Source organism: Staurois parvus, unplaced genomic scaffold (genome assembly GCF_062004578.1).
Source record: "Staurois parvus isolate SC_StPar_1 unplaced genomic scaffold, SC_StPar_1.0 ptg000415l, whole genome shotgun sequence".
Lineage (NCBI taxonomy): Eukaryota > Metazoa > Chordata > Amphibia > Anura > Ranidae > Staurois > Staurois parvus.
The window spans coordinates 1,187,963-1,207,469 of NW_028318211.1; the positions used below are offsets into that span (position 1 = coordinate 1,187,963).

A 19,507-nucleotide genomic window follows, 5' to 3' on the forward strand; every position below is an offset into this window, starting at 1 on the left:
GAGAATTATTTTATGGCATGGTTTGTGTGGAGCCCAAGATGTGAAAGCTTTACAAAGGGTAGTAAATGTAAACATTATACATATTATAAGTGTAGATCTGGCCAGTATTGGGGAGCTTGGTGAGAGGAGATGCCTTTGGAAAGCACATAGTATTGCTGGGAACAGTGTCCATCTGAGCTATGGTCTGTTTTTAAATTGTAATCATCTGGTAGGCGGTATAAGAGTATTGCCTCCTCTACTAGCAAGTTACAAAATATTTTTTATCCTGGGCAGTCCGACTCCTAAATTCTGCTGATTATAGCATACTAGCACTATATGCCTATACCTTGCAGGATTTTTTTTCTTTTGTGGTTTACTACAGCTTTACGGCAGTCTTAAAAAGATAGTTGGCAATTGGTGTCCTAATATTGATTTTTTACATTTATTTATTATTGATAGAAGATTAAAATTGGATGGGGTGTGTTTTTAAAGGGTTTTTGAATCTATTTTTATATACATGTTTTTCCATGTGTGGTATTGGGAGGAACTGCAGCTTTATTTCATTTTAGATCTTTTATTGTAGAATGAAAAATAAATTTCTTGATTCATATTTGAAAAATCATCTTTCTCAGCAATCATTATTTGTCAGAAAAAAGTATTTTCTGTCAGAAAACTTCACGTCAATCATTTGTCAGAAAAGTTTCTAGTTTCTTCATACATCAATTGTTTGTCAGAAAAATGATCTTTGATTTATGATCATTTATCAAAAATATTTTTTTCACATCAGACAAAATATCGCAGTGACTTCTCACAACAGACAAAGCATCATTCTTGATCAAATACATTCTTGTTGTAAGTCTCATATATTATTAATAACATTCACTAGAGGGCACCCCAACATCAGTATAGCTAATGATTTATGCTTGGGCTTTACCTAGTCAAACACTAGTCCTTTTTGTCAATCATTGGAACACACATTTGAATATGATACTATCATATTATACAATCATATATTCTCAGCATCTACATATAGCATTAGTAAAGGACAAACACAAGTGTATATACTGTAAATACATTATATATAAGGTTTGATATGCACATAGTAACGTGTTACTAAATAAATATTATTATGTATGAAATAAATTGTATGAGATAAATCTCTTATACTAGGCAACAATTCTTGGAATTATTGGTAATCAGTGTTTGTGCATCTAAGATAATAGCACACTGAAATGTTTTTAGTCTATTGTATTACAATATTTAGATTTTATTTGTATAAAAAAGAAATTAGCAGATGTAGTAGATATGTTAGAAACAAAAAATATACATTTCATGAAGCAAAGAGATCATTTGTTATAAACCAATATTTTTTGTACTATAGAAGACTCACTTTCCCAGCTGTCCTAAATAGTTGTATATGGTTTGCTGATGCTGTCTGCATCCACCACTGTCTACAGCTAATCTCTCTCTTAGTATAATGCTCTAATGACAACCAAGCTGACAATGCCACAGGATCATCTACCTGAGAATTGCACTAATGTTAATGTCTTACGTGGCTGGATTGTCCAGGCTGTAGAGATGGCTGAAGTTTGCTGTAAAACAGAACATAATATATGAGTGAATTAATAATTATATGTCTAGACCTCCTGAGTGCAATATTTAAGTGTTTAGCTTCTCTGTAGCTTAGGGAAAAGGGAATAGTTGCAAAGGCACTTGAGATATTTCATGATAAAAAAAAGTTGTACTGTATAAGCTAATATACAAACTTAGAGTTAGATTAAACAAGCATCAACCCCCCCCCCCCAAAAAAAAATAATAATAAAAAAAATAAAATAAAAGTATTATATTGCAGCCTACTAGTTCTTAGATGTGGTGGTTGCATTTGCTTTCTTGTTTTAGGCTTTTTCCTTTATTTTCACCTAGTGATCTGGCCAGTAAATCTGTTATTTTTCAGCTTCCTTTAGTAGACCAAGTTTTCCAGAAAAATAGTGGCAGTTAGAAGGGCAGACATTTACCACTGACAGGGATGCTTACAATGGTCAGCTTTTATTTATTATGTTTAGCACTACTCCCACAGGAGCCACTTGGTAGATTGGGTTCTCTATTCTTCTGCCTTGACTCTGAGAACAACCTTTGCCCCAATGACACACCAAGATAAACAAATGGATACTCCAGGAGCACAGATAGAGATACCCTGCACACAACTAAGGTTCAGTATCAAAAAGCAAACATCAAACTGGTTAGTGGTAAATGAACCATTATACTGTCGCGGGTTGCAGTAAATAGCAGTATGCACATAAATAAGTAAGTAAAGACAATATATTCACTAGGCTATAGCAGCATAGAATGGAGTTCTATGATGCTAAATTAGATTAAATTTGGTAATCCACAAAATCATCAATAAGTAATGGCATTAGAAAACAGTAATAGCAATGATAATCAATACTGTGATAACTCATTTGTAAACAGTAGGATATATTCACTTTGGAATGCACTCCATAAGAATGTCAGCAATGAAATTTAGGAGTCCCTAAAGAGGAGTCCTAAAAAGGCAAAGTTGTTATGAAGCAGCTTTCTGAGTGAACAGCCTTAAGTTTAAGCTTTACAGGTGGCTAGGACTGGGGCCCAGTCTTTACAGTGGTGCACATGAGTACAGTCCCAGTAAAGTCTGTATACAGTAAATAATGCTGCTAGTTTGTTGGACTGTCCCTATGTGCTCAATTTCTGCTAGCAACAATAGCTTAATGGCAGCGGTGTCCTCTCATCAGTCCCCGCAATACAGCAATAGGTGTCTCATTGTTCAGATGTCAGCTGGATCTGCCTGGAGTGACTTTGGTCCTCAGCACACGGCCACAGGCTTGTAGCAGGTTGATGTTCATACAGGAGCCAAGAGGAATTTCCTTGATATTCAGCCTGTGAAAAAACAGCTCTCTGTTTCTTATATGTGGCTTGCATTGAAAGTTGTAGTCCAATAGTCCATGAACTGCCATAGTAAAGTTTCTTTCATTTAATCAGCCATCACATCTAATGATTTGTAAGCTGCACTATATTACATTTTGTTCTTGGGTTTAAAGAGGTTTTAAACCAAAAGGCAAACATTTTTATTATATTGCAGATTACCATTTCGTAGATGTGACAGCTGCATTACTTTTCTTCTTTTAGGCTTTCTTTCCTTTTTTTTCACCTGGTGACCTTGCCAGTCAGGGCCGGATCCAGCCTATCTGATCTGGGGTGCAGTGAAAAAAGACAGGGGGCAGAATGTCAGTATTGTGTGCGAGTCACTGACAGTCTGTCACAAAGTCTTAAGACCTAGGAAACACTAGTATGTATTAGGTTTTTATTAGATTGGGATGATTAAACAAAACCTATTCCTCCTTATATCAGCTGTCCCTATCAGAGTCCCCATTTACATCAGGAGTCCTCATCAGAGTACCTCTTTACATCATGACTACTCATCAAAGTGCCCCTTACATCAGGGTTCCCATCAGAGTGCCCCCTTACATCAGGTTTCCCCATCATAGTACCCCATTACATCAAGATCCCCATCAGAGTGCTCTCTTACTTCAGATGCCCCCATCAGAGCACCCCCTTACATCAGTGTCCCTAAAAGAGTTCTCCCCTACATCAACTGTCTTCTTCAGAGTGTGCTCTTACATATGATTATTTATGCCCATGAAAGTACATGGATTGTCCCCATCCGAGTGCCACCTTATATGGATTATCCCCATCAGAGTGCCCCATTACATGGATTGTCCCCATCAGAATGCCCCCCTACATCAACTGTCAGCATCAGACTGGCTCATGGTTCAGTGGATGCACTCCTAGAGATCTGGGGGGGGGGGGGGGCTCAGCCCTCCCCAGCATCCCCTAGATCTGGCCCTGCTGCCAGTAAGTCTCATGTTTTTTTATGAAACAAAACAAGCTCTCCTGCAAAATGTATCAGAGTGTTGAGACAAACCATTTATTACTGTGCTTACAACGATCAGCCTTTATTTATTTTTTTAAAACTTTTATCCTAAAATAAAAAAATACCTGTTGCTGTAACTGCTTGTGTAACTGCAGTGTGAGCTGGAGTTTGGCTTCAGTTGTTAGTGTATATGAATCTCCTAGTACATCTAACTCTCCCTTTCCTCCAGACTGACAGTTTTGCCATCCAAATGTGCCCCCTGTGCTCCTTCTGCAGAGTGGAGGCAAACTAATACCGGAGGTGTGTTACTGGCCAGATCAACAGGTGAAAACAAACGGGAAAACACCTAATAAAGAATAGTAATGCAGGTACCACATCTAATGATTGGTAACCTGCAATATACTATATTTTGTTTTTGGGTTTAATACAGCTTTAAGGAAATATTGCAGTACAAAACTGCTACTATTTGTTTTAGAACAGTGACTTTTTTAATAGTATATGGAACACTTTTTTTCATACCCATAAAAACCAACCAGGCATCTGGGATGGAAGGGGGGGCTTACTATTACTGGAACAATTAGAATATAAATAATTTGACTGGTTTGTACATTGCTGTTTGCTACCAGGATAGATATACACTTGCTGACTACCTTGTGTAGGAGTACAGCAGCAGATCAGCTATCCGGCGCCACATCACTTATCAAATACGTGATCTAGCTCTTCCAAGTAGAGGGCGTTTATGCGCGTGCCCACCACTCTGGTTGTGCTGTGATTAGTCACAGCACAAGCTGATCGCACAAGCAGGACTCGCTGATTGGCGAAGAGGAAGACAGGACAGAGCTCTGTGAATGTAAACATTTTTGGGTACCCCATAAGCACTGCAAAGCCAGGCAACATGCATTGTTTCACACTTTCTCCCAGATTCAGTAAACAGTCCTTGAGCTTGGTTTTGTTCTTTTTTTGTTAGGGGGTTAACAACTTGGGTGGGGTCTAGGGGTATATGGGATGCTCAAGGAACTGTAAAACTTGAGGACAACTTCTTAGCAAACACAGTACAAAATGTGGATCAAAATCAGCAACAGTCTTTTAAAGAAACACTGAGTCCACTTTTGGTGTACCTCCTCAGACCACCAGATGAAACTCTCCTCATCCACCAGGCTGTCCTGAGGGTATCCCTGGGTAAGGGATTTCAGAATCCACTATAAAGTAGTCAAAGATGAGGACTAGTTGCAAATTGCACCTGACTGACCTCTCCCTTCTGTGGTCCAGGGGGTGTAGAAGCACTCACACTGTCCTGTCCTGCTAGCTTAGTGAATTGCAGCTGCTTTCAGGCCTTACGCTGGGCTGGCTCCTTCCCTGCTGACAGGCTGTCCTCCTTGACTGACTCAAGTTGTCCTCCCTAACTGTAGTGGAGATCTTCCTGTCTGCTCCAGCCTGTAGGCATGCCCCCCTTCCTGGTGTCCCCACCCAGGTTCCACACTCCAGCACCTTGCTTAGTCCATCTTCCATCTGAACACCAGCACTACTCCTGCTCTCAGGCTCTCTCACATTTAAGGGTTGCCCTTAGCCACCATGTTCGACTACTTGCCTGGGTATTGGCCACGTTCCTTTAAACTTGCAAATCTAGGCCTCCTCCCCTCCTCTTCCCCTCTTCTAGAAATGTCCTTTAGTTTCTAGAATGGTGGCAGGGCTCCAGAAGCCCTGACCTGTAGATACTCTCAGCCTGCCCTGAGTTAACCTCACTTCCTCACTCCCAGGCTGACTCATCCCAGGCTTCTAACAAGCCTCTAACTAACAAATAAACCCTATCTATCTATTCTAGAGGGTGCTACACTAGTATAAAATAAATAAATAAATGAATAAATAAATACAAATTCCAGTATATGGTATATACCATAGTTTGTAGATGCTATAACTTTCAATACACACTTTTTTTTGGGGATTTTTTTTTTTTACCAAAAATATATAGCAGAATACATTATGGCCTACGTTTATGAACATATTTGATTTTTTTTTTCATTGGATATGTTTTATAGCAGAAAGTAAAAATACATTGTTTTAGTTTTTTTTCTTCAAAATTTACATTCTTTTTTGTTTATATAATACAAAATTAAAAATCCAATGGTGATCAAATATCACTAAAAGAAAGCTCTATTTGTGTGAAAAAAACATTATATAATTTTCATTTGGGGGCAGTGCATGACACTGGGTACAATTGTCAGTTACAGTGCCAAATAGCAAATGGTCTGGTCATGAAGGGGGTAAAATCTTTCTTTTAATGGTATTTAATCATCAATGGGTTTTTTATTTTCTGCTAAATAAACAAAAAAGACCAAAAATCTTTTTTTGTTTCTGTTATACAATTTTGCAAATAAATATTCTTTCTTCATAAGTTTAGGTCAAAATGTATTCTTCTATATTTCTTTGGTGAAAATAACCCAAAATGTGTACATTAGTCTGTAGGAGATTTACAGAGTTCACAAACTATGGTATATATATATATATATATATATTTGAAAATCTATCAGTCCTGATGTACTGATGGCCTATCTTATTTCTCGAGGCCCTAAAATGCCAGGACAGTACAAACACCCCACAAATGACCTCTTTTTGGAAGGTAGACCAAGATATTTAGTAAGCGGCATGGTGCGTTTTCTAAAATTGTAATTTTTTGTCAGATATTTTTGGAAAATTAAAAAATTAAACAAATAAACACATTTTTTTTCAAATTTTTTTCACATACTGTCCCCAGTGCAATACAGCATCATCATATAACTGGTGTGGTGGTGATCAGGAATGCTGACTGGTGACAGTATGAAAAAAGAAAACATTTTTAAACATTTTTTTTATTACATTTTTTTTTCTTTTTCTTACATAATGTAACCAGAGCAGTACACTGTTACCACAGTGACACGGTACTACTCTGGGGTGGTGATCAGGATTTTGATCCTGTTGTATCTCTATATTCCCCTGCCAAACTGCATTTGTGCTATACACTTTTAATTGATCAGTATCAAATGTGAGCATACTTCTTATTTCTTAAATGTAATGTAACATCATTTTTCATATTGCATGTATATTTACCCATTTATTTTGTTTATGTATTTAATTTGATCAACATACCCTCTCTGTCCTAATGAAGCAAAATTATTGCCAAACGCATTGGATTGGAAAAGCCAACTTTTTTAATGTCACAATATACTGTATGTCTGTATATAGATGCAAAAATAGCTCAGGCTTTAGATTGGATAGTAATCTGCATATATGTGTTTTAACTACCCAGGGATATTCTCCCTTAGGTTCCTTGTGTCATATTGATGTTGATATATTTTAATCATTTTGTAATAAATTCTATATTTTTTAAAAAACATTGTGGTCGCGTGGTGTGCCAATAAAGTCCAGTTACATTGTTGGTGAGAGGTGGGGAGATTAATTCCCCCTTCCTGTCTTCGTTTATTTTACCTTTCAATATATATTAAGTGGCACTTTGAAGGTCTATATTATTTTATTCTTTTGTTTCCACTGCGTACTGAGACACCTAACAGGTAGGAGGCAGCACTTTCATCATTCACTGCGTGCGCTTCTAGTAATACGGAGTCATGTCAGGGCTTACTGAGTTTCAAAGAGGGAAAATTGTTGGTGCCGCTTAGCTGGTGCCTCTGTGACTGAAGTTACCTATTTATGTGCCGTGTCACTAGGAACAGTATCAAAGGCTATGATGGCATATACATATTCCAGGAAAACATTGTCTAATAAGCATAAACGCGGTCGACATGGTCAACTGACCGAAAGAGACAAAAGGACATTGTGCAGGATTGTGACCTGGAATAAGAAAACAACTGCTGCAATAGTGACTGCAGAGCTCAATCCCAGTCCTGTTAAAACTGAATAACTTACTTATGATAACAAAATTATATAGATTGCTATCTTTCAAGACAAAATAAAGTAATACTGAGTGTAAAACTTTTTTCTTTGCATTCTAAATACAAAATAATTCCCATTCAGATCTGTGCAATGCCTTTTAGATGTGTTGGATGTTAAGTAAGTTTTATATGTTATTTAGGTTACTGTACCATTGACTTGTATATAACAGTTGTTTTCATGAAAGCACATAAAAAATGCAGCTAACAGAATTTTTTTTTGCACCACACAATAAACACACAGGTGTGAATGGGGCTAAAGACTTAAAAGAACAAAACAAAACAAAAATACTTTTTTCCTGGCCAGTGGTAAAGTCGGCCATGCATGGGTCGAATGCCGAAAGAATTTTCTTTTGAAAATCTTTTCTAAGAATTTTCGTCCGAATTTCGCACCATTAGTGGGTCACAGAAACGGCAAATTTTTCGTGTGACCATCGAATTTGAGTGATCGGACACGTTGGAGATTTTTTGAAAAATGAACGAATTTCGAATCAATGATGGGAGAATCGTGCGGGAAATATAAACGAAAAATAAATGAACATGAGCTGTGACCTGAAAAGAAAAGAAAATTCTTGGCCATGAAAATTCTTTTCTGTAGCAACAGAAATGAAATTGAAGGCTTGGTTGGTTGAATTTCGAAATCAATGGTGGCACCATCTCATTACAAAACGCACTAAATTGTCAATTTTTTAAAGAAAATTTGTTTGGAATATGACCCATGTAAGGCCTGCATTAGTTTTAGATGTCATGCACATGGGCGCCTTGAGCCATAGGAGTAAAATTCAGGCATATTTGGGCTTCGTACAGCCACCCATAGAAACTAATGATTGTATGAACACTAGTACTTGCGTGAACATGCAAATACATATAGACATATTCCCCTGGATGCAGACAATCTGTATCTGTATGAATGAGCATGTTTATCAGCGTCTCTCTGTGTACAGTCATTTATTTCTATTAGTGGGGACAGATTGCTGACTGAGACCATAGAGTGGTACAATTGGACAGATGTTTTATCCTGGCATTGAACTGTTGATAGAGTGGTACAATTGGACAGATGTTTTAAAGGGGAACTTTACCCATAACAATTTATAAAAAATAATGTTCTTTAGCAAGGAACATACATTCCACATTAATAATTATGCTACCAAAATTAGTGTGTGCTATAAATTGCCTCCAGCTTTGTTCCTTTTTCTTCTTGCTGGAGTCTGCCATTTTGCTGAAGCCCAGAGCCCCAAAAAGGTAAAATATACTTGATCCTTCTAGGTCACAAGTTTATTTGTTATATATCTCATTAAGTAGGGGAGGGAGCATACCACATAGGCAATCATTTCAAGAAACAAAAAAGGAAAAATGAATTTAGCTCTTTCCCTCTACCAAATCCCTTTTTCAACCATTGTATAGAAGTAAGAAAAACATCGACAGATATCATTAACATACAAAATACTTCATTTATTAATTAAAATGTCAAAGAAACACAGAACAAAACAAACCCCACTAAAAACCCATAAACAATTATGTTAAGGGACCTATAGGATTTATATATCGTATTTTAAATTCAAAAACGTTTATCGTAACTTCCTACTGAAAGCTCTCAGGAAAACAGGGACAGTGATGATACATAGAAATAGATAGATGCTAGAAAGGTGGCCGCAAAGAATATATATTTTCCAGCATGCTGGATAACAATAAACAGTATCTGGTTTTCAAAGATATGTACTTACACTTTTGTGCACCGATTTTTCCCTAACAGGTGCACTCCAGTTGAATAACAGGTCTGATTAAATCTATCCTGTTTAGGGGCTGTTCCATTGTATTTGCATCCTAGTTTCAATAGACATATTGAATAAGGTGTAATCAAGCAAGTAGATTCAAAACCTGCACAATGTGGTCCAGAGGAGTTGACAATTATCGTAGTAACAGATTCATAGGGTGTGTGTTCCTCAAGGTTTACTCCATATGATTGCTGGCCTCCCTCACACTAGCAACTCGTGTCGTTCAAAAGGTATCCATATTGACTCTTTAGCTTGATTCCTCAGCATAGGGAATATATACATATACTGTTTAGCCAGGGGCGGACTGACCATTGGGGAACTCGGGCACCGCCCGAGGGCCCGGGGTCTGTAGGGGGCCCCATGAGATGTCCCTGGTACCTTTCATAGGCTTTTTGGGTGTGGTTTGAGTGTGGGCGAGGACACAGGGGCCCCATGATCCCCTATTGCCTGGGGGCCCCATGAGTTGTCAGTCCGCCCCTGTGTTTAGCCCAACTGTGAAACGGGCATATAAAAGGCTTACAGGTAATTGCAAAGGTCTTGCAGAGTAGACCCATTGGAAAGAGAAAGCACAGTGAGTTTGTGAGTGAGTGGTAACACGTTTAAAAATTTTGTGGAAAATATTATTGTCAGGCACAAGGCACGGCTATGGGCACCACATGTGCCCCCGCCCATGCCAACTTGTATCTTGGCGATTGGGAATCCTGGTGGCTGTTTTCGGGAAGGGGGGGGGTTGCACCGTCGGTTCACCTGTCCTGGATCTTGTCCTGGTACAAGTACATCTACGACTTCCTCATATTTTGGACCGGCACTGTGGAGGAGAAAGCAGGTTCTGTTGAACAACTTTTGATGAATCCATATAATCTTCGAATCACAAGTGACTGGCATAAAGACAAGGTTACATTCTTGGATTTATCCATAGAGATAACACAACAGCAAACAATAAAGACAACTTTATATAAAAAATCAACAGCCACGAATAGTCTGCTGCACGCAAAGAGCTTTCATCCACTCTTATTGGTTAAAGGTTTTCCAGTTGGTCAATACCTGAGAGCCCAAAGGAATTGCATAGATCTAGTAGCCTTTGAAATTGAGGCTAAGGAATTGCGGAACAGATTTCACAAAAGAGGATATAAGAACAGATGGTTAAACCTTACCTACAAACGAGCTAGAGAAAGTAACCGGGAAGCTCTTTTGTTTGACCAGATGAAATCTGAGACTGCAGATGCAAAAAAAAGGACTAAACTGTATTTCCAATATACTGAATTTATTTGTTGGATTGAAGAAACCTGTGCCAGATATAGGCACTCATTATTTGAGGACCCATCAGTAGGAAAGATGGTGTCTGCTAAACCACAGTTCATAAGCCGGAAGGCCTTGTCCTTAAGAGACCTTAGTGGTCCATAGTGGTATCACATGGAAACCTCCAATTCGCCATAGAAGAATGGGCTTTGTAAGATGTGGTCGATCTTGAATATTGTAGATATATGGTTGTGGGTGACAGATTGGTCTTGCCCACTGGGAGGCCCATCAGGTGCAACCAAAGGGTCACTTGTGACAGAATGGGAGTGGTCTATGTCATCACTTGCACCTGTGGTTCCTTGTATGTTGGCAAGACCCTTCGGTCAATACACAGACAATTCCAGGACCATATTTATGATATTGAAACTTACCATCTTAGGGCCCCTATAGTACGCCATGTATGTTTGGAACATAATTGCGATCCATTATGTCTCAAATGTTGGGTTGTTGAGGTTGTCCCTCAGAGTCTCCGGGGTGGTGATTATGAGACCCTGTTGATATGGGAGTTGGAGGCGGTTAAATCACCAAGTCTGAATGATTATCTAAGTTTTTCGTCTTTTTTGCTATAAACAATATGAGTTTTTTTGTTTGTTTCTTTTTTTTTTGTTTTTCTTTCTCTTCACGATTATGCTTATGTGTATTGTTCATGAAAAAATGTGGACAGCATTAAACAATGTTCCGACAGATATCATGATACCTGTTAATGTTTTATTTTAATTGGGGTGTTATGGGTTTTTTCTTGAGGGGGGGCAGGATATTGGGGGGGGGGTATGGAGTGAGGTTTGGCAGGGTTGATAAGGAGTTAACATGAGAATGTAGTGCTAATATTTTCTTACATTTATCCAAATTTGCAGTTCCTATGTATTTGCAATTACAATTTTATCATTGTCATTTATCTGTCTAGGGCAGTGGTCAAAGTGGCCCTTTGCTTGCCTCTATCCAGCCCTCGGGGTACTATTCCTCTCACTGATACCAACAAGGAAGCACCATTTCTTCCACTGGCACCAACTATGGAGCATTTTTCCTTCCACTGACACCAATGATGGGGCACAATTTCTCCCACTGACATAAACAATTAGGTACTATTCCTCCAACTAATACCAATGATAGGGCACTATTCCTCCCCCTTACACCAATGATGGGGCACTCTTTTTCCCACTAACACCAATGATGGGGACTATTCCTCCCACTGACGCCAATGATGGGGTACTCTTCTTCCCACTAACATCAATGATGGGTTGCTATTCCTCCAACTGACACCAATGATGGGACACTATTCCTTCCACTGATACCAATGATGGGGCACTCTTCTTCCCACTAACACCAATGAAGGGGCACTATCCCTCCCCCTGACACCAATGAGGGAGCACTATTCCTCCCCCTGACACCAATGAGGGAGCACTATTCCTCCCCCTGACACCAATGATGGTTCACTATTCATCCCCCTGACAACAATAATGGGGCACTATTCCTCCCCCTGCCACCAATGATGGAGCACTATTCCTCTCCTTGACACCAATGATGGGGCACTATTCCTCTCTCTGACACCAATGATGGGGCACTATTCCTCCCCCTGACACCAATGATGGGGCACTATTCCTCCCCCTGACACCAATGATGGGGCACTATTCCTTTCCCTGACACCAATGACAGGGCACTATTCCTCCCCCTGACACCAATGACGGGGCACTATTCCTCCCCCCTGACATCAATGATGGGGCACACTTCTTCCAACTAACACCAATCATGGTGCACTATTCCTCCCTCTTACACCAATAATGGGGCACTATTCCTCCCCCTGACACCAATGATGAGACACTGTTCCTTCCCCTGACACCAATGATGGAACACTATTCCTCCCACTGATACCAATGATGGCGCACTATTCCTCCCCCTGACACCAATGATGGGCAACTATTCCTCCCCCTGACACCAATGATGGTGCACTGCTCCTCCCACTGATACCAATGATAGGGAACTATTCCTCCCCCTGACACCAATGATGGGGCACTATTCCTCCCCCTGACACCAATGATGGGGCACTATTCCTCCCCCTGACACCAATGATGGAGCACTATTCCTCCAACTAATATTCCTCCTTTCACTGACTAAAAGCACTATGTAATTTTTTTACTCCTACTGGCGCTAGGACATTTTCTACTCCCACTGGCCACTTTGGCCCTCTTAAAGTGTGCAGGACAGTAAACTGGCCCCTTGGTTAAAAAGTTTGAAGACCCCTGGTTTAGAGGAAAAAATAAGAAGGGAGACATCTTGCATATATTAGTATTCATTATTAAATAATATATGGATGAATATACATACTTAAACATGCAAGCTTACCTTAAATAACACCACCATTGTTTAAAATAATAACATAAAATAATTATTTATAGGTGTATGGATGCCTTCTGTTGTGGTTGGCATTTGATCCATGTATATGGCTATAGGTGCCTTTTCTCCTGGTTTTTCACCTCCGGCCTCTGCTCCTCTCCCTTTCCTTTTCCTGTTTCTTCAGCCCCTCCATTTTCTGTTTGTGCTTCTCACCCACTGGTGCCCATTTTAGGACCATTTAAGAAGATGGCCCACAATTGTTTGTATTCTGCCTCTGATGCAGCCGGGTGGGTCTGGCGAAACTCGTCAGGCTGTGCAAGTCATGACAGGATCTATTATGGATTTCTTGCAAGACTGATAAGTATCACTCTCATGGCATTATGGGACTATGGGACATTATGTTCACTTTGGTTGGATATGGTTACAAGTATTAGAAAGCCATGTTTGCTATTTTATATGCCCCTGTTTCACAGTTGGGCTAAACAGTATATATATATATATATATATATATATATATATATATATTCATATACTGAGGAGTCAATATGGATACCTTTTGGATGACACAAATTGCTAGTGTGAGGGAGGCCAACAATCATATGGAGTAAACCTTGGGCAACACACGCCCCTATGAGTCTGTTACTACCATCATTGTCACCTCCTCTGGACCACATTGTGTTGTTTTTGGATCTACTTGCTTGATTACAGGCTCCACCCTATTCAATTTTGTCTATGTATGGAATCTAGGATACAAACGCAATTGAACAGCCCCTAAACAGCACATATTTAATCAGACCTGTTATTCAACTGGAGTGTACCTGTTGAGGAAAATCTGTGCACAAAAGTCTATGTACATATCTTTGATAACCAGATACTGTTTATGGTGGACTTTAAAAAAAACAAAAAAAAAAACTATCCAGCATGCTGGAAAATATATATTCTTTGTGGCCACCTTTCTAACTTCTATCTAGTTCTATTTATCACTGTCCCTTTTTTCCTAAGAGCTCTCAGTAGGAAGTTACGATAAGCTTTTTTTTAAATGTAAAATACGATATATGAATCCTATAGGTCCCTGAACAAAATTGTTTAAGGGTTTTAGTGGGGTTTGTTTTGTTTTGAGTGTGTTTCTTTGTAATTTTAATTAATAAATGAAGTATTTTATATGTTAATTATATCTGTCAATGTTTTTCTTACTTCAATACAATGGTTGAAAAAGTGATTTGGGTTGAGGTATTGAGCTAAATCCATTTTTCCTTTTTTGTTTCTTGAAAGTGAAGCCCAGAGCCCCTGAGCAGCAGTAAATCTTTAGGCTGTCAACTGATAGGCCTATACATTTTCAGCACAGTTTTGAAAAATAAAGTGTAACTGAGACTGTACAGAGCAGGGAGAGACAGAGTATTACTGGATTTAAACAGTATAAGCACTCATTTTTAACATATCTATATCTGCAAAAGGGGCCAGCCTGATCTAGCAGGAAGTCATTTTCTGACTAAAGTTCCACCTTAAGGGTCAGACTTTACAGACTTACCTGGGATACATTTTTTTTGTGTCTGAGAATTCTATTTCTTAGTATGCCTGCTTTAGGCCTGTCTGTACAGCTGCATCCTACGCAGCATTTATGAAAGAGGTGCAGCCAAACTTTGAGCAAGCACTCTGAGACTGTTTACCATCTTGAAAAAAAAACTATAGTTTGATTCCTCAGTTTTGGTGCTAAAAACAAATATGTGCCAGTGATGGAACTTTCAATATGTTTTCCTATGAGAGGTGGGTTCCCATTTGATTTTCCAGTTCTTTCATGAGACTTGAAGGGAAGGAGAATCTGGTGCTGCAGTGCATAGTAGCCAATCAGCTTCTAACTTTAGCTTGTTCAATTAAGCTTTGGCAATAAAACCTGGAAGCTGATTAGTTTTTGTGCAGAGCTTCTCCAGATTTTGCACACTTCAATTTTATTAAATCTACCCCAATGTCTTTCTAAAGAGTCTAAAACATTCAATAAGGAGCTTTCTCTGTGCTAAAGAGTGTTTTTAGAGGTTTGAGGACAAAGAGGGACCATGGTGGTTTGGGAAGTGAAGCATATACAGTAATTGGTTTATCTTTGTATATCCCCAATAGATAGTGACAAATCTATGGTTCAGATTTTGAAGTCTCTGGGAACTACCCTGGGGGAAACAATTAATAAAATATATTAGGAGTAAGTTATAGGTCTAGTGTTTGGTTTTATGTAAACAGTCCAAGATGTGAAAAACTTGCTTCATCAAGGAAGATATAGTATCTTTCAGACATCTAGCTTTGCATTTCCCACAAATATTGGACAATATACTTGCATCTTCATTTTATTTCTGTTTTGTTTCAAATGTTTGTGCTTCTTTGGTGCAGTCCATTTTCACATGATAACAACCTGCTACCTTTGTTATAAATATACCGTTATTTGTATATCAGATAACACAAGCTGCATTTTGGAAAGAAAAGAGCAATGTGAAGAGTGTAATTATCAATTAGACAACATCTTTAATTGCTCTTAGTAATAACCAATTTGAGTTGATACCCATTACCTACTAAGAGTACATACATATAATAACTAAATTTACTTTATTTGCCCTGGGCACTCATTTATGTTGATACTAACTTCATTGGTTCATGCAATCAGTCTTTGGTCCACCCTATTCCACTTTCTGCACAATGGTCAGTTACGCTGACCACCGCAGTGATAGATCAACATTGGGAAGCTAGGAGGGGCTAGACTGATGGATGACTTCAGGAACAAAAGTTTTTTTATTTTTTTATTAAGAATGCCAGGTTTTGGGTCATTTACCCTACACATCATAAAATGACTTGCGGAATTTTGCTTGAACATTTTTCAATGCCTTTTTAAATTCTCGATTTCTAAGACTATATATAAGAGGATTTAAAAGTGGTGTTATAACAGAATAAAACAGAGATACAACTTTATCTTTATCAGAAAAGTAGGAAGCACTTGGACGGACATACATAAAAATGACAGTTCCATAGAAAATAATGACCACAGTTAAATGAGCTGCACAAGTAGAAAAGGCCTTCTGACGACCAAGGCTGGATGGAATGCGAAGAATGGTTTTAATTATACTGGAATAAGATATTGTTATAAAAGTAAGTGAGCTTAGCACAACTACCCATGCAAATGAAAAGAAGACTGTCTCACTGGTGGATGTATCAGAACAAGACAGTTTCACCAGAGGGATATAATCACAGAAAAAATGATCAATTAAATTGGGTCCACAAAAGTTCAGCAGAGCGGTTGGAATAGTTAATGACCAACCAGTAAAGAAACCACTCATCCATGAGCCTGCAGCTAAGTATTGGCAGATCTGACTGTTCATCATTGTTGCATACTGTAATGGAAAACAGATGGCTAGATATCTATCATAGGCCATAACTGTGAGTAGGAAAAATTCGGTAGGTCCCACAGAGAACACAAAGCAAAGTTGAGCAAGGCACCCAGAATGGGAAATAACCTTTTCCTGTGTGATCAAATAGCTGAGTGTATTAGGAATGACGGCAGTTGAACACCAGGTATCCAACACAGCAAAGTTGCTGAGGAAAAAATACATGGGGATGCGAAGATGAGAATTGAAGCAGACCATGGTAATTATGAGAAAATTGGCCACCACTGTTAGTATATATATGATAAAAAAAATGGCAAAATAAAACAGCTGTACCTGAGCAGTGCCTGGGAAGCCAAGCAGAAAGAAGAACTGAACTTCAGTTTTGTTCCCGTGAAAGATAGCTTTCTGATGGGAGATCATCTATGGAGAAGGGTATAATGAGGAGAGTTAGGAAAATTGGCATATTATGTATTGCCCCATATGTTGGCAACTTGCCCCAAGGCAGGATTTCCTGTTGTTTGTACATATTTTAGTTAGAGAAAGCATGCCATGTTGTGTTTTTTGGATCACTGAAGCCCTCTAACCCTATTTGGTGGCCCTCAGTTTATTTAAGGATTACTATACTCTACTTGTGAAAATCAGCCTACCCAGTGCTCCCCATTTCCCTGCATGAATATTAGTATAAATCACATATTAACCTCCCTGGCGGTATGATTATTTCAGATTTTTGGTGCTGAAAGCGGTACCATTTTTTTGCATGGAAATATGTATTTTTTTTATTGTAGGCTGTAATTTTTAGGAAAAACTCACTGAAATCTGTCCGAACAAGAGTCTAGTAAACATCCCGGGTATGATAAAATTTGAAACACAAAATAATAAATTATAATTTAATAAATAATCATAAAAATAATAAAAAATTAAATTCAATAATATAATCAAACCAAAAACACTGAAATGTGAAATAGAGCGCCAAGTTCGCACATTGCTGAGCTCAGTCGCAAAATCGTTTTCAGTTTCTGATGACGAATTTCCCCCACGAATCATTATCACTCAATTCTGCAAGTGGTTCTGATTTACTATCGCTGTTCTCTAGCTGATCTAAACCGCTTTTGACCTAAAGGGACACTTTTTGGACGCCATGGACATTTCTCAGTTTCCAGGCAGAAAGAACAGACAAAATGCAGGCAGGGCGCAGGACAAAGCACTCGGGACAATATGTATGTGAAATAGGTTGAAACAGCAATGTTTTACTGTGTAAAATGTAAAAAAAAAAAAATGACATTTTTTAAAATTTTTAAATTTCCCGCCGCCGGCGGCGACGGCGGCGCCCATACGTCCCGACGTCACAGGGACAGGACACAGAAGCCGGATGCCGGCATCGGCCGGAGGAGATGGCCGGGGACGCTGCAGGGGACACATCGTGGGAGCGCAGGGTAAGGTAAGTGAAGAACACATGCCGGAGCAGTGCCGCAGGGTAAGCCCGAGTGTAGCTCGGGGTTACCGCTTTTGGTACTGAAATGTTACCCCGAGCTACACTCGGGAATACCGTCAGGGAGGTTAAACAGCTATGTTTTTTAATTGGTCACATGACTGCAAAGCTTCATCTTTTGTATGTTAGGTGGAGGGCCAACAATAGGGTGGATTCACAAATAGAGGTGACATAACCTGCCAGAATCTGCTGATTTAGGCATGGTGAGTGAGAGGAGAGAATTCCGTTCCACCACCCCCATATCACAGAGGAGATGGAGCTTTGCAGAAAGTACAGTAATAGCTGTTTTTTCCAGCATAAATACATACATAAATTCTATAAAAAAAAAGTACCCTGTTCTCTTTGTATTGCTTCTGTTCTGTGAAACAATGGTCTTCCTGCCAGTCCCTCTGCTTTCCTATTACAAACTAGGCAGGAGAACACATTGTGGTCAGTTCTCTAGCTGTGCTGGGAACTCAGTGGGGTTGATTTACTAAAATTGGAGCGTGCAAAATCTGGTGCAGTTGTGCATTGTAGCAAAAAAAAGACAAAACAAAATTAAACTAAAAAAAACAAATTTTGTTATGTATGCAACTAAACTAAATTAGTAACTTATCGAATCGATCTGAAATTAAACACATTTTTTTGTTCTGCACATGTCTAGTAAAACAGTATTTATAATATTATTTATCTCTATATGCAAATGTTTTGCCTTCTATTTTATTCTTCATTTCTATTTTAAACGGAATGGGTTGTTTTACAAGGTGAGGGCTTACAATCACTTTAATTACAAAGAGCCCAAATGTATTGCTATCATCAGGCTTGCATCCATCTGCTACATTATCTATTAGAGGAGCTTATTATGTATGATGTTCTATTTTTGCTTACATAAGAGACAACCTAATGATTTGTGTTTTAAAATCTTGGAATAAAGGTATAGAATATACTGATCTGCTACAGCTTCCCTGTCTGCCATATGGACATAAAGTTTAACACTAGTAGGAGCTTCTCAGGTATTGCGAATGAAAAGTATGAAAAATGTATATTGTATGAACTGCTGTTTTTGTATTTTAAATGCTAACAGGTTTAAAGCCCATTTGAACTCACATGATTTATTACTGTAGTGCAGCCAGGCCAGTAATAAATCTGTTCTTCTTTTCTTGTTTTTACACTATAAGTGCTTCAGTAAGGGTTATACTGTACTGTAGCCTTCTGAAGATCGGACTACTACCTTTCTTAGAAAAAGTACCCACTGGGCTCCCTTGCTTTCTGAGTAGTATTGTTGATTGATGCACTGTTCAGAAAAGAAGGGTCATGTTGGACCATGAGAGAGCCAGGCCATACTCCAACTCTCCTGGGTGCAGCACAGATGTGTTACTGTATATGAAGCCTGCCTGAATTACAGAAATAAAATCTGTAATGGTTCACCTAGGCTTTAAGAAGAAATATTTCTATTGATAAATTAG

At 38.7% G+C, this 19,507-nt stretch overlaps 1 protein-coding gene across 1 annotated transcript; it reads right to left on the reverse strand.

Annotated features, from left to right (window-relative positions):
- Window positions 1-16,024: 16,024 nt before the first annotated feature.
- LOC149454812 (olfactory receptor 6F1-like) lies at window positions 16,025-16,993 on the reverse strand. The gene has a single exon (XM_089686974.1). The coding sequence runs from the start codon at window positions 16,991-16,993 to the stop codon at window positions 16,025-16,027; it is 969 nt and encodes a 322-aa protein (XP_089543100.1).
- Between the last annotated feature and the right edge of the window lie 2,514 nt (window positions 16,994-19,507).